Source organism: Fukomys damarensis, unplaced genomic scaffold, assembly GCF_012274545.1.
Source record: "Fukomys damarensis isolate Sample0158 unplaced genomic scaffold, DMR_v1.0_HiC HiC_scaffold_38, whole genome shotgun sequence".
In the NCBI taxonomy this organism is placed as follows: Eukaryota; Metazoa; Chordata; class Mammalia; order Rodentia; family Bathyergidae; genus Fukomys; species Fukomys damarensis.
The window spans coordinates 2,680,495-2,694,195 of record NW_022900950.1 but is presented as its reverse complement, the minus strand read 5'-3'; the positions used below and the strand labels follow the sequence as shown (position 1 = coordinate 2,694,195).

General features: G+C 36.6%; 1 protein-coding gene across 4 annotated transcripts in view; it reads right to left on the bottom strand.

The window, feature by feature from the left end:
- Larp1b (La ribonucleoprotein 1B) overlaps positions 1 to 13,701 on the bottom strand; it is a 129,717-nt gene that overhangs the window by 98,900 nt on the left and 17,116 nt on the right. For all 4 annotated transcript variants that reach the window (XM_010618863.1, XM_010618864.1, XM_010618865.1 and 1 more), the window contains exons 6-8: positions 8,468 to 8,593; positions 8,063 to 8,228; positions 3,062 to 3,206 (exon numbers count right to left, since the gene is read on the bottom strand). In XM_010618863.1, coding sequence (XP_010617165.1) covers positions 3,062 to 3,206; positions 8,063 to 8,228; positions 8,468 to 8,593 — 437 coding nt within the window. The remainder of the gene's footprint in view (positions 1 to 3,061; positions 3,207 to 8,062; positions 8,229 to 8,467; positions 8,594 to 13,701) is intronic.

Below are 13,701 nucleotides of genomic sequence, written 5' to 3'. Positions count from 1 at the left end.
AATAATAATAATAATAATAATAATAATAATATATACTTCCTAGGATTGTCATGAGAATACTGTTACTGACAGTTATCTGGCCTATGTGGTAATGTCTAAGTAAGCATTTGCTGTTACTGTTCGTCTTCAAAGAAGTCCTTCTATTGATCATATTTTTAATCATCAGTCACTATCAGCTTCATCATATATATATATATTGGAATATACCCAAATCTTTCCCTCCTTGAAAAAACTACTAAGAGAAGCAAAATACTAAGGATGACATTCATTTCTGCCTGAGTTAGCAGGTCTACAAAGCTAAACTTATTGATTGTGGTTCTTCTGCTTTTTTTAGCTGTGTTCTTGATTCTTGTCCTGTGACCTTTTTGCTATTTATGTCTTTCTTTTCTTAGACCTAGTGAAGTCTGATTCTGAAACTTGCCAGGTGTATACTCTATGCAAATTACTGCAACCTCTTTTTAAAAACTTCTATTAAGACAGGGCAAGTAACACTTATGCTGTAAAACAGTATTAAGGATTTAAAAGCATAATTTGTATATCATCAGCCTTAGAACTATTACTCTCAAGACTTGTATTCTTTTTTGGGGGGATACTGGGGATCGAACTCAGGACCTTACACTTGCCAGGCAGGCGCTGTGCTGCTGAGCTACATGCTGGCCCCAAGCCTTGTATGCTTAACTGACTAAACTTGTGATTTCTCAGAACTTGTACTTCCTTTCTTATCTCCAGATCTTTGCAAATGTAAATCTTTCCCACTACCAGGCACTAAGGGATATATGTATTCTACCACTTGTAGTTATTCATAATAGGTTCATATGACTAAGAAAAGGACCCAAAGTAATATTCATACAGTAAAGAATCTCATGTACCCAAAACTGGATTGTAAACAATAAAATGTTCAAGAACTTATGATTACCAAGATTTTGTTAGTAATAAAAGTATGTCTAACACTGTTTAATCTAGGTCTTTACCTCAAATTTGTCCACAGTATACTTTGGTGGGGTGGGGGGGAATCAGGGATCAAACTCAGGACATTGTGCTTGAAAGGCAGGCAGCAGCACCATTAAGTTAAATCCCCAGCCACTAGGTGTACTTTTTGTTTGAACCTTCTAAGGCCCAAATAATCAGTATTTCACTTTTATTCTTTTCCTATTCATTCTTTCATTCATTCATTTACAATACTGGAGGTTGAACCCAGGGAATCTGCACTGGGCTATATTCCTAGACCTTTTATTATTTAAGACAAGGTCTCACTAAGTCACTAAGTTGTCCAGGCTGGCTTGAACTTGAGAAATTTTCTACCTGAACCTCTCAGAGTGCTAGGATTATAGGCCTGCACCACCACATCCAACACTTTCTTTTTAAATTGACTTTTTTCTTCTGTGCTAGGGATCAAACTCGGGGCCTTGCATATGGTAGGCAAGTAAGTGCTCTACCACACAGAAACACCCCCACAAACCTTTTTTTTTTTTTTGAGAAAGTCTTGTTATATAGCCCAGGCTGGCCTCAAACTTGTGACCTTCCTGCCTTAGCCTCCAAAGTGCTGGGATTACAAATATGCAGTATCTTGCCTCGGTCTGAACAGGTATTTCAACACAAAGTATACAAGTAACAACATTTCCAAATTCATTAGTAAAATGGAAAATAACCATAATGAGAAACCAATACTTTTTTTTTTTTTTTTTGGAAACAGGGTCCTACCACATAGCCCAGGCTAGCCTCAAACACCTGATCCTCATGACTCAGCCTCCCACATATTGGTATCACAGGCACATACCACCACATCTGGTTTACATATCTTATTATTTTAATAGCCAACAATATCAGGTGCTGCAGAAGCTGTGGAGTAACAAGTTTCACATCTAACAGTGGGAATGCAAAATAATAAAGCCACTTTAGATAATAGGCTAGCAGTTTCTTATAAGGATAAATATACATTTACTATATATTCCAATAATCACAATCCTAGATATTTACCCAACAAATAAATATATGTCCACACAAAAACCTTTAGGCTTTACTCATAACCTCCATAATCTAGAGACAATCTAAATATTCATTAACGAGAGGATGATAAAATGCAACACAGTTATACCATGAGATACTTGCCAACAATATAGAATAAATGACTGATACATGCAACAACATAAATGAATTTCAAAAGTACTATGCTAATTGACAGAAATCAGAAACTGGCTACAGCCTAGGATTTAGCTCAGTGGTTCCACCACCTGCTTCACAAGCACATCACGAGCTTGATCCCTGGAACTAAATAAAAAAAGAAAAGAACAGAAAAGAAAAAGAAATAATAGCTACAAACTCTAAAATTTATTTATATATGCTATTCTGAAAAAAGAGAAACTACAGGGACAAAAAAAGAGACTAGTGGGTGCCAGGGACTGTGTATTAGCTACACAGGGTAATTTGATGGCTATATATGTAGGAAATAGAGGAAAAAGAAAATGTTAAAAACATTTCTAGAGGGCTGGGGATTTAGCTCAGTGGTTCCACTGCCTGCCTTGCAAGCACAAGGTCACAAGTTCGATCCCTGGAGCCCCCCCTCCAAAAAAAACATTTCTAGAAACTAGAAAGAGGGAGACTTAGTCTATTTTAAATTAGTCTTTCTGTAGAATATGAAAAATTAAATAGGAAAATATGCTCTTTTATAGCAACCTGAAGATGAAAGGTCCAAGAATGCTAAAAAAAAATGTCAAAGTTGGCTGGGCATGTTCCCAGCACTTAGGAAGCTAAGTCAGGAGGATCTCGAGTTTGAAGCTAGCCTAGGCTACCTATTGACTATAAAAACCTAATCTCAGGGCTGAGGATTTAGCTCAGTAGTTCTCCTGCCTGCCTTGCAAATACAAGGTCCTGAGTTTGATCCCTGGTACAAAAAAAAAATTATGCTGGGTCTTTTCATCCAAGTTGATCTCGACCTCATAGGATCAAGTGATTCTCCCAATTCAGCCTCTAAAGTAGCCAAGACTATAGCTGTTTCACCCTAGTCTCAGGTTCACAGAAAAATTGGGTGAAAAATAGATGATTTTTTTAAATAAATAATTACCTCTAAGATGAGATTAAGGTTTGTGGTGAGAGACTGAACACGGTGAAAACCAGCAATCAGTGAAATAGGCAAGAAACCTTGTTCATCCATCTTTCTCCGAAGAAAGAAGTCTCGTTCCAAATTTTCTATACTGAAGTAATATTCACTAAGAAGAGAAATAAACATAAATATCATCCACTTATTCAATAGGCTATAATATCTACTTGCTTACATATCAACCGCTTTGAAAATACTTTAATTTGGTTATTAGAGTATTTAAGCATAGATATATACCAATTTAATACAACATAAAAGATGGCAACAAAAGGGCCAGGGATTTAGCTCAGTGGCACCATGCCTGCAACACAAGCACAAGGTCCTGAGTTCAATCCCTGGTATCAAAAAAAAAAAAAAAGAGAGAGAGAGAGAAAAGAAATATAGCAAAACAAAATTACTGAATTACTAATTTCTCTTATCTGGGTACAAACTTCAAATACTGCTCATTTTCCAAAATATATTAATTTTTATTTAGGACAGACTCATTTAAATATAGATAATTAAAAGCTCATTTTACTTTAAAATGGTTCAGTAATTTATTTTGAGAAAGGGTCTCACTACATAGCCCAGGCTGACCTCAAACACAATCCTCCCGGTCTCAGTTTCCCCGGCAACCTCTACTCGCTTCATTTAAACATGAAATAACAAAATAAGCATATTTCAACATATTACCTCCTAACTTTCCCCAATCAGTGATAAGAATGGTATACTTCAAAATATCCTCTGTGGAAGTCATTTAAATTTAGTTTTCTTTCATTTTCTAAGTTGAAGAAGTAAGCCAGACATGGTGGTGCATGCCTGTAATTCCAGCACTTGGGAGGCTGAGGCAAGACGATAGCCACCAAGTTTGAGGTCAGCCTGGGCAACATAATGAGTTCAAGGCAAGCCTAAACTGCAGAGTGAAACCTTATCTTTAAATAAATAAAGTACTGAAATTGTATAATACTTCTTTTGAATCCTAGGAACCAGCAAAAAGCTGAGTAAAAACAGTGAACATGTATGCACTACACAATTATATATTTGAATGCTAAATTAAGTTACCTTTTTTTTTTTTGGTTGCTGAGAATTGAACCAAGGGCCTCCTGCAATGCTCTACTACTGAGAACAATCCCTCCAGGTCCTCCTACTTTCTTACTAACTGTAAGACATAACAAGTATCAGAGATAGGGAGTGTAGCTCAGTAATAGAGTGCTTTGCCTAGCAAGCATGAGGCCCTGGGTTCAATCACCAGCAAATCTTTAAAAAAAAAAAAGTGAACAGAAATGTTAATAGTATGATCAATGACTACAAATCTTAAGATACAAAGACAATATTCAATATATTTAATATTAGCTTTTGAGAAATACCTCTTTAATTAAAAACCTCCTTTTAAATAGAGCCAAATAGGAGAAAATGTATAAAATGAACAAATCAATGATTGATGACATACCATACAGTTTAGTAATCATACACTGTTTCCAACAGAGAAAGTTTTCAAAGGGTGGCAATTTATGAGTGAGTACACCAATCCATATTTCTGAGTATAAAACTCAGTGACTAGCTATCTTTGGATTATTTAAGACAAATTCTAACTCTAGGCACTTATGACCTTTCACTGGAGAAGGGGGAAAAAATCACCTCATTCAAAATGCAAATAATAGGGCCGGGGATTTAGCTCAGCGGTTCGGTGGCCTGCCTTGCAAGCGCAAGGACCCGAGTTCAACCCCCGGTACCAAAAAAAAAAAAAGGAAATAATACACGAATTTTCTTTGTAATATATTTGTCTGATTATCAAAATACAAAGTTTTCACCAGGATGGCAACACATACCTCTGGGAAGCTGAGGCAGAAGGATCACAAATTCAAGCCCAGCTTGGGCAATTTTGCAAGACCTTGTTTCAAAATAAAACACAATACAGGGGCAGGGAATGTATATTCAGTATGAAAGCCCTGAGTTCAATTCCTACCTCTGCCAGAGAGCAGAGGAACAGAGAAAGGAGGGGAGATAAGGAGAGAGGAGGGGAAGACCAATTTTAAGAGACAAAGTACTTATATTAGGGTTGTAACTATAGCTATAGATACACAGTGCAAGCTCTTGAAAATGTTAGTGAAATATTACTGACATCTCAGTAATGTTAGTAAGTCATTACTATTCTTACACATTGAAAAAAAAAATAAGACTTAAGGACATTGATATTCTAATCTTTGCTATACCTCAAAGCCCTATTCACAGTGCCTGGTAGGCATATAATAGAAATGGTGAAGCTCTAAAATTTTAGACATTAAGGCAGACATCTGTTTTAGTCACCACTATTAATGGATACAAATTTCTCTGAGTCAATAATAAATTTCCCAGCTAGTCATGGTGGCACACCCCTGTAATCTCAGAACTCAGGAGGCTGAGGCAGGAAGATCGCCCTGAGTTCAAAGCCAGCTTGGGCTACATAATGAGCTCAGGGCCAACCTGAACTACAAAGGGAGACCTTGCTTCAAAAAAATCAATCAATCAATCAATCAATAAATAAATAAAATTTCCCAGTCTCTAGAGGTGGCACATGGTTGTAATCCCAGCACTCTGGGAGGTTAAGGCATGTGGATTCCAAGTTCCAGAGTCTATCTCCAAATTTAAATAAAGGGCTGGGGACTTAGCTCAATGACTGAATGACCCTGGGTTCCATCCCCAGTACCATAAACAAACAAAAATAAAAAAGGCATTCCTTTAAATGTAATACTTCGTGAAAACAAAAACATCTAAAGATATTCATAAATATATCCATAAGTCCCCCTATTACCTACAGTACACATTTCTAATAAGGTGCAAACATTCTAATCTCTAAATTTGAATGCCAAGAGATGGTCTCAACTAGAAACAATCAAAAATTTAAGAAACTGGTGACATGAAAAATAGGAAATCTCACTGAATATTATTTCTTAATCATTCTGAATAGTTACCTTTAAAATACATGTAGCATGTATTTTGCCACAAGTAGAAGGAAAACTTTAGATAACTTCAGAAAGAAAAATCTAATCCTAGTCAGCTCACTTATGTACTATATTAAAAACCTCAATGACAAAGTCAAAGCGTGACTTCTCCAACATAGCTCTCTACTAATCAAAGAATACTAATAACGAGCCTCGCTAAACCAGGTGGGCTCCACTGCCAAAAACCCTACTGCTGAAACAATAGCAGAAAGGAGTCCTGACTGATGTCATGTTTGACATTTTGCTCAGTGTCCTAGCAGACATTACCATTTCCTACTGTAGCAGCTCTGGATTCTATATTGCATGATCAGAAACTTTGTCAATACTGGAGGAGCTTCTGCTCCTCCCTCAATTGTATGAGGCTGATTATGCGGACATGGAGCTATATGTCTATTGTCAGGTCTCAGAAGGAACCTGGCAGCAACAGTTACAAAAAAGACAGGAATAATGTAGGCTAACAGTCACATGCCAGACACTTCTAGCCAACAAAAAGAACCTTTCTTCAGTGTGTGCATCAACCATAACAAAAGATGCAAAAACAAAATGAACAAGTTGCTTCACACTGTAAGCCAATCAAATCCACATGAAGGCACTCAGGAAGGTGCCCAGCTGATGCAGTGAAGAAATTATTTTCTAAGAACAAAGCAGAGCTCATTTTCTTTCTTAAATAAGTTATGGGCTGGGGATTTAGCTCACCTGACTCACAAGCACAAGATCCTGTGTTTGATCCCCAGTGTCAAAAAAAAAAAAAAAAAAAAAAACGCTCTTTCAAAAGTAAAGTAGCCCTTTCCCTTCAGCTTGGAAAGGTAGGGAAAAGAATCAAACTTTATAAGATGGTTAAGCAAATCACTTGGGTAGGATTTTTCTCATGACTATATAAACACATTTCTGCATTTATATAAAAGCATACAAAATGCTCTACAGAATACTAATATGCAGATTTTTTTTCTTAAAGTCTATTTGTCTTAAAGACTAATACTTGTCTTAAAGACTAATACTACAAAATAAGTATCCAGAAAGCAACTATAAGGAATAAGCCTTCTGAACGATAAAACATTAAGTAGTCTTCTGTAATATGTGCCACAAAAAAAAAAAAAAATGCCACTAAAAAGAACTTGGTTATAAACTCAGAATTCACACGTTAGCTAAAACAAAATTGGAAGCTATCTGGCACTATTTTTGTCACTTACGTTCATTTGCAAAATTTAAATATACCTGTTTGCAAATGCATCTATCTATATTAGAAAATAATGAGTTAGGGTTTCACTTTTCCCTTTCAAACATGTAGAAGTTTTATATTCTTTTATGTATTCCTTATTATGTAGTGACATTTTAATTAATGTCCTTAAGTGAAGCAATATCTAAATGGTAGAGAAAGCAGACACTGTAAGAACAACGAGGGCCCAGCTCAGTGGTTCTGCCGTCTGCTTTGCAAGCACAATGTCAAGTTCAATACCCAGTACCCAACACCATGAACAGGGCCAGGGATGTAGTTCAGTGGCACCACACCTTCCTCACAAGCACAAGATCCTGAGTTCAATCCCAGTACCAAAAACAAAACAAAAAAACATGAACCAACTATACCTATATACTTACATAATTTTCTGGGTATCTGTGTTTGTTTAAGTGCTAGAGACTGAACCCAGGGCCTCACTCATGCTAAGCAAGTGCTCTACCACTGAGCTACACATTCCCAATCCTTTTAAATATTTGAGACAGGATCTCACAAAATTGCTCACGCTGGCCTTGAACTTGTAATTCTCCTGTCTCAGCCTCCAAGGAGCTGAGATTATAGATACACACTACCACAACCAGCCAAATATAATCTTTTTAAAAATACTTATTTTACTAGTCTTTCCTAGAAAATATAATCAATATTAACATACTCTAACTTTTAGTAAGTTTTTAAATGTTCTATTCACTTTCACTATAACTATTCACCATAAAAGTTTGATATTGCAACAAATTTTACTATCCCATATAATTACATCTGACATCAACTTACATTTGGCGTTTAATATATTCTTTAAGCAATGTTTCCTCCACAGGATACACCTGTATGCCTGTCCCATCATCATAGTAATACATCATACTGGTATTAAATTCCGTTTGAAATGGCTGATCAGTCCTTTCACCGTGTTCTCCATAACCACATGTACACTCAAAGTTCACTTGATTTGAATAAAAAAAAAAAGAAGGGTGATCACAGATTTTAAATAAAAGAAAATCCAAAGTAAAGTATTTCAAGGGTTAATAAAAATAAAGCCATGTTATTACCAGACCAAAAACAAAAAACCTAGTTAAAACATAATAAAGGACAATGTGAAAAACAGATGGTTTGCTCGCTTTTTTCAAAGTTCATCTAATTTAACCAAACAAAAAAATGTCATATGTCGAGGATTTCGTCTACCTCGTCCTCTTCCCCATCCTCGGCCTCTTCCTCGGCCTCTAAAAGAACCTTGGATAGTGCCACCCTTGCTTCTCACACTGGATACTTCATCTTGATCATCTCTTTTTTCTCTATCTCGCCTCCAACCTTTTTAAAATAAAAATATTGTTAATACATCCAGTTTGCAATAAAAGGACAGTTATCTGCATGAAAACATAGTAACCCTTCCCCCAACTTTAGAAGTAGTGAAAGTAGCCATGCTGTCTTCATATACACACTTAGAAGAAATCTGTCAAAAAGTCTCTGCCTCCTGCCACCATGAAGTGAGCAGTTTTGCTCCTCTATGCCCTTATGCATATTTTCGGCACCCTACCATGGACTGAAACCTCTGAAACTGTGAGAAAATAAACCTTTTTTTTGTTTTGTTTTGTTTTGTTTCGTTTTGAGACAGGGTGTCACTATGTAGTTAAGACTGACCTGGAACTCACTATGTAGCCCAGGCTGGCCTCAAACTCACAGCAATCCTCCTGCCTCAGTCTCCCAAGTGCTGGGATTACAGGTGTGCACAAGCCACCACACCCGGCTTAAACTTCTTCTTTAAAAACAAACTATTTCTGGCATAAGATGAATCATGTTTAGTAGCAGCATATAAAAGATTTTAATAAATATACTAGAAAGATAAATAGAAAGATAAATCTTTGTGAAGATTGTTCAGTTAAATATTCACAAAGTTTCAAACCTAAGTTCATAAGATAAAATGCCTAAAGCTGGGCCAGGGATAGTCCTGAGTTTGATCCCCACTACCAAAAAAAAAAAAAAAAAAAAAAATTCCTAAAGTTAGATTCGGTGGCACACAGGTTTAATCCCAGAACTCCGGGAAGTTAAAGACAGCAGGATCAAAAGTTCAAGCCTGGGCTGGCCGGGTGTGGGGGCGCATGCCTACAATCCCAGCACTCTGGAGGCTGAGGCAGGAGGATCACTGTGAGTTCGAGACCAGCCTGGGCTACATGGTGAATTCCAGGTCTATCTCAACTACATAGTGAGACCCCGTCTCAAAAAACAAAAAAAAAAAAAAAAAAAAGTTCAAGTCTGGGCTGAGCAACTGAGTGCCTGAGTTTAATTCCCAAGACCACCAAAAATTAAAAAAAAAAAAAAATTAACAATAGAAAAGACCAAACTCAAAAAAATATTTTTTTTTCAAACTGGGGGTGGTGATGGCACATGCCTGTAGTCCCAGTACTTAGGAGGCTGAGGCAGAAGGATCACAACTTTCATAAAATGTTTAAGAATGTTTCTATATAAGACTTTCCATTTAAAGAAAAACATTATAAACAAAATAAGTAAAGCTGGGGATTTAGCTGAGTGGTTCCGCTGCCTGCCTCGCAGGTACAAGGTCCTGAGTTTGATCCCCAGTACCAAAAAACAGAACAAAAAATTTAAAAAAAAGCAAAGATACATAAAATATAATAAAGGAGTAATATTTACAATATAGTACCTACAATGACTGATATTACTCTTTCACACAAATACAAGAAACACAGAGAAAAAAGAAAACGACTAAAACATTAGTGGGGCAAATATATATACAAATGGCCAATGGATATAGATTCAGCCTCACTGGCCATGAAAAATGAAATCAAGACAATGAAGGAGTCTCATATACCAAATCTAAAAGACATTTTAAGATCCTCTAATATCAAAAAGAAAAGATAAAGCATTTGTATACTGAGAATAAGAGTGAAAAACTTTAAATAGAATAATGTAATAAATGTAAAGATAAGCAAATCACAGAACAAGCATTCTCAAACCTTAGAACTTCCAACTCTTCAGTGTGTAGAGCTGAGGAGGCTTGAGCACTGTGGGATGTTTAGCATCGTCCATCATTTCTACCCACTAGATACCAGGTGTGTTCTCACAGTACCCTGGTTGTGACAACCAATAGTATCTTCACACATCACAAAATCTTCCCCCTGAGAACCACTGCCCTAGTCTAAGTCCACCCTTAATGCTTCTCTTAAAACAGTCTTTTTCAAATATTTCTGCTGGAATCTGCATAAGCTTTGTATCATAACCCAATCAACTAACAAAAACTTTTAATATAAAATACAAATGCTATGAAAAATATTTACTAAGTACTCTATCAATAATTTTAAAAACCAGACTCTGACCTCATATACTAATTTCCTACTTCTCACATAGGTTGCAGTCTGCAGCCTGAAAAAATTATCACAGAGAACCTCTTGCACTTATGTAATATTAGACATGCATTAAAATATTCATGTTGAGGGCTGGGGATTTAGCTCAGTGGTGCCGCTGCCTGCCTCGAAAGCACAAGTCCCAAGTTCAATCCCCGATACAAAAAAAAATTCATGTTGATACTTTAGTATGAAAAAATACAATCAATTCAAATGTCCATCCACAGTTAACTGATTTTACCAAACAGTGAAATATCTTTTACCAGAGTGAAAGAAAAAGAATAAATTACAGCAAGACAACCAACACATATGAGTCTCAGAAAATTATTAAGACTAAGTGAAAAAACTGCTGACAAAGAACATGTTAATGGAATCATACTACAATTTCAAAACATGCAAAAACTAAAAAATTCAAGCCTATTTTTTCTCAGAAAGGAGGCAATGTGATGACACTGAAGTGGACACGCAGGGAAGTTTAATATACGTTTCTTGGATTTTTTTTCTTTTTCTTTTCTGAGAGCGTCTCACTATGTAGCCTGGCCTTGAACTATGTATCCCAAATTGGCTTTGAACTTGTGGCGATCACCCTGCCTCTGCTTCCCAAGTGCTGGGAATATAGGCATACACCACCATGGCCAGCTAAGGTGTGTTTAACATGCTAAGTTTCCAGTGTTCGTTATAGTATTATTCTTTATGACCTCACATGTATATTTTCTTATTTTCTCAATATTGTAATTAAATTTTTAAAAAATTTATATTGAATATCCAGTATTTTTATAATAAAACCTTTACATGATATACACTTTTTAAACAATGAAAAGGTCTTTTTAAGTCTTATAATTTTAAAATGGTATTTTATAAATAGCAGAAAAATCTGACAACACTGTTAGTGACAAGGAAATCAGCGATTTTCTTAGATGATACTTTAGAATATCAATGATGAAGTGTGATATCTCCAATTTCAAATGATTCAGCACAGAAATAAATAAAGCAAAATTACTAAGTCTAGATAATGGTTATGCAGGTACTCACTGTATAATTCATTCTACATTTAAAATTTTCCAGGCTGAGCATGGGGGTGCACACCTGTAATAATCTTAGCACTCAGGAGGCTGAGCAAGAGGATTGCCCCTTAAGCCCGGAGTACATAGTGAGGTCAAGGCCAGCCCCGTCTTAAAAAAATTAAATAAAGTTTTTTTGTAATTGGAAATTTTTAAATATTTCATTAAAAAAAAATCTGTCTTCTGATACAGTACATGTCTTATCAGACTTGTAAGGTTTTAGCAAAAATCTATAAAACCAAATGATCATTCCATTTCACCTATCTTTGTCCTCTGCTTTCTGAAATCTAAGTATACCCTGTTGAAACATACCTGTAAAATGATTTTCTGGGTTTTGGGTTTTGTTTTGTCCTTGAGTTGGAGCCTTGCTATGCCGTCCAGGCTAGTCTTGAACTCCTGGACTCAAGCGATACCCCCCCACAAACACACCTCAGGCTCACAGGTAGCTGGGACAACAGGTACACACAACTGCACTCAGGTGTGGAATTTTTAAATTTTTATTTATTTTTATGGTATAGGAGACTGATCCTAGGGCCTTTGTTCTGAGGTAAATTCTCTACCCTTATTTCTTACTTAAATCAGTGTCTCACTAAGTCCCTGATTTGTGCAGGTTGGGCTCAAATTTGCAATTTACCTCCCTCAGCCTCTCAGAGTTCTGGGGATATAGGTAGTGCCACCACACCCTCCTCATAAAGTACATCTGGATGTTGGTTGTACTCAATAGTAACACTATTGGGAGATGGTGGAACCTTTAGCAAGTCACTGAGGTTTGCCTTGGGAAGGGACTGAGAGACCTGTCTGGACTGTTTCCTGGCTCTACACATAACTTTCACTCTGACACTTGCTACCACCATAAGCCCAAACCAACGGGGGCCGCTGATCTTGGACTAGAAGTCAATATAAATTTCTCCTTGCTTCATAAGTCAACTATGTCACATATTTGTCAGTGACAGAAAGCTAACACACCACAGGATGGTGCAATCAATCCCCTCACTGGCATTTACTTAAGAAACAAAGTAGCTCAGTGGTAGAGCACTAGCAAGACCCTGAGTTTGATCCCCTGTACAGCAAAAAAATAAATAAATAAAATAAATGCCACGAGCATTTGCCTCTTAACAGCCCAAAAGTAGACAAAGCCAATTATCCATCATCAAATGAATGGATAAAGGAGTTTATCCATTAAAAAGAATATTATTTGGCAATAAAGAGGTAGAAACTACTAATACATAGACAATATAGATGAATCTTAAAAAACAACTCTGAGGAGCCAAGTGTGGTGGTGCACACCTGTAATCCCAGCACATGGGAGGCTGAGGCAGGAGGATCACCATGAATTCAAGGCCAGCCTGATCAACATAGCAAGGCCCTGCCTCAAACCACCTTCCCCTCCCACAAAAAAATGCTGAGCACAAGGAAACAAAACATAAAGCATATTGTTACAGTTCCATTTACATGAAATTCTCAAAAACTGTCCTACAATGATAGAAAGCAGACTAGTGGTTAAGGTTGGTTGAGGTAAATATATAAATATGTCAGTATCAGGAATTGAACCCAGGGCCTTGCACATGCTAGCAAAGCACTCTTTGCTACCGAGCTACATACCCAACCCTTTTTCAGACAAGGTCTTGCCCTGGTTGGCCTGAAACTTAAGATCCTCCTGCCTCCAGAGTAGCTGGAATTACAAGTGTGCATCACTATGACTAGGAGAGTTGTTTGTTGAAAAAAAGGACTCGAGGGTTGGAGTTAGCTGAGTGCTGGAGAATTTGCCCACAAGCCTTGGCTTTCATTTCCAAAACAAAATAAAGCAAAAATTGAAAATGGATAAACTACCCAGAAGAGGCTCACATAAGCCAAATCTGGAAGTTTAAAAATAAAGTGAAAGCATCATATTGTTATAACACATTAAATAAAGAAGCTATGAATCCACAATGACAATAAGAAGTTATTCCTTACAATATTCATAAAAACAATGCAATAAGAAAAACCAGCATCTGCAATC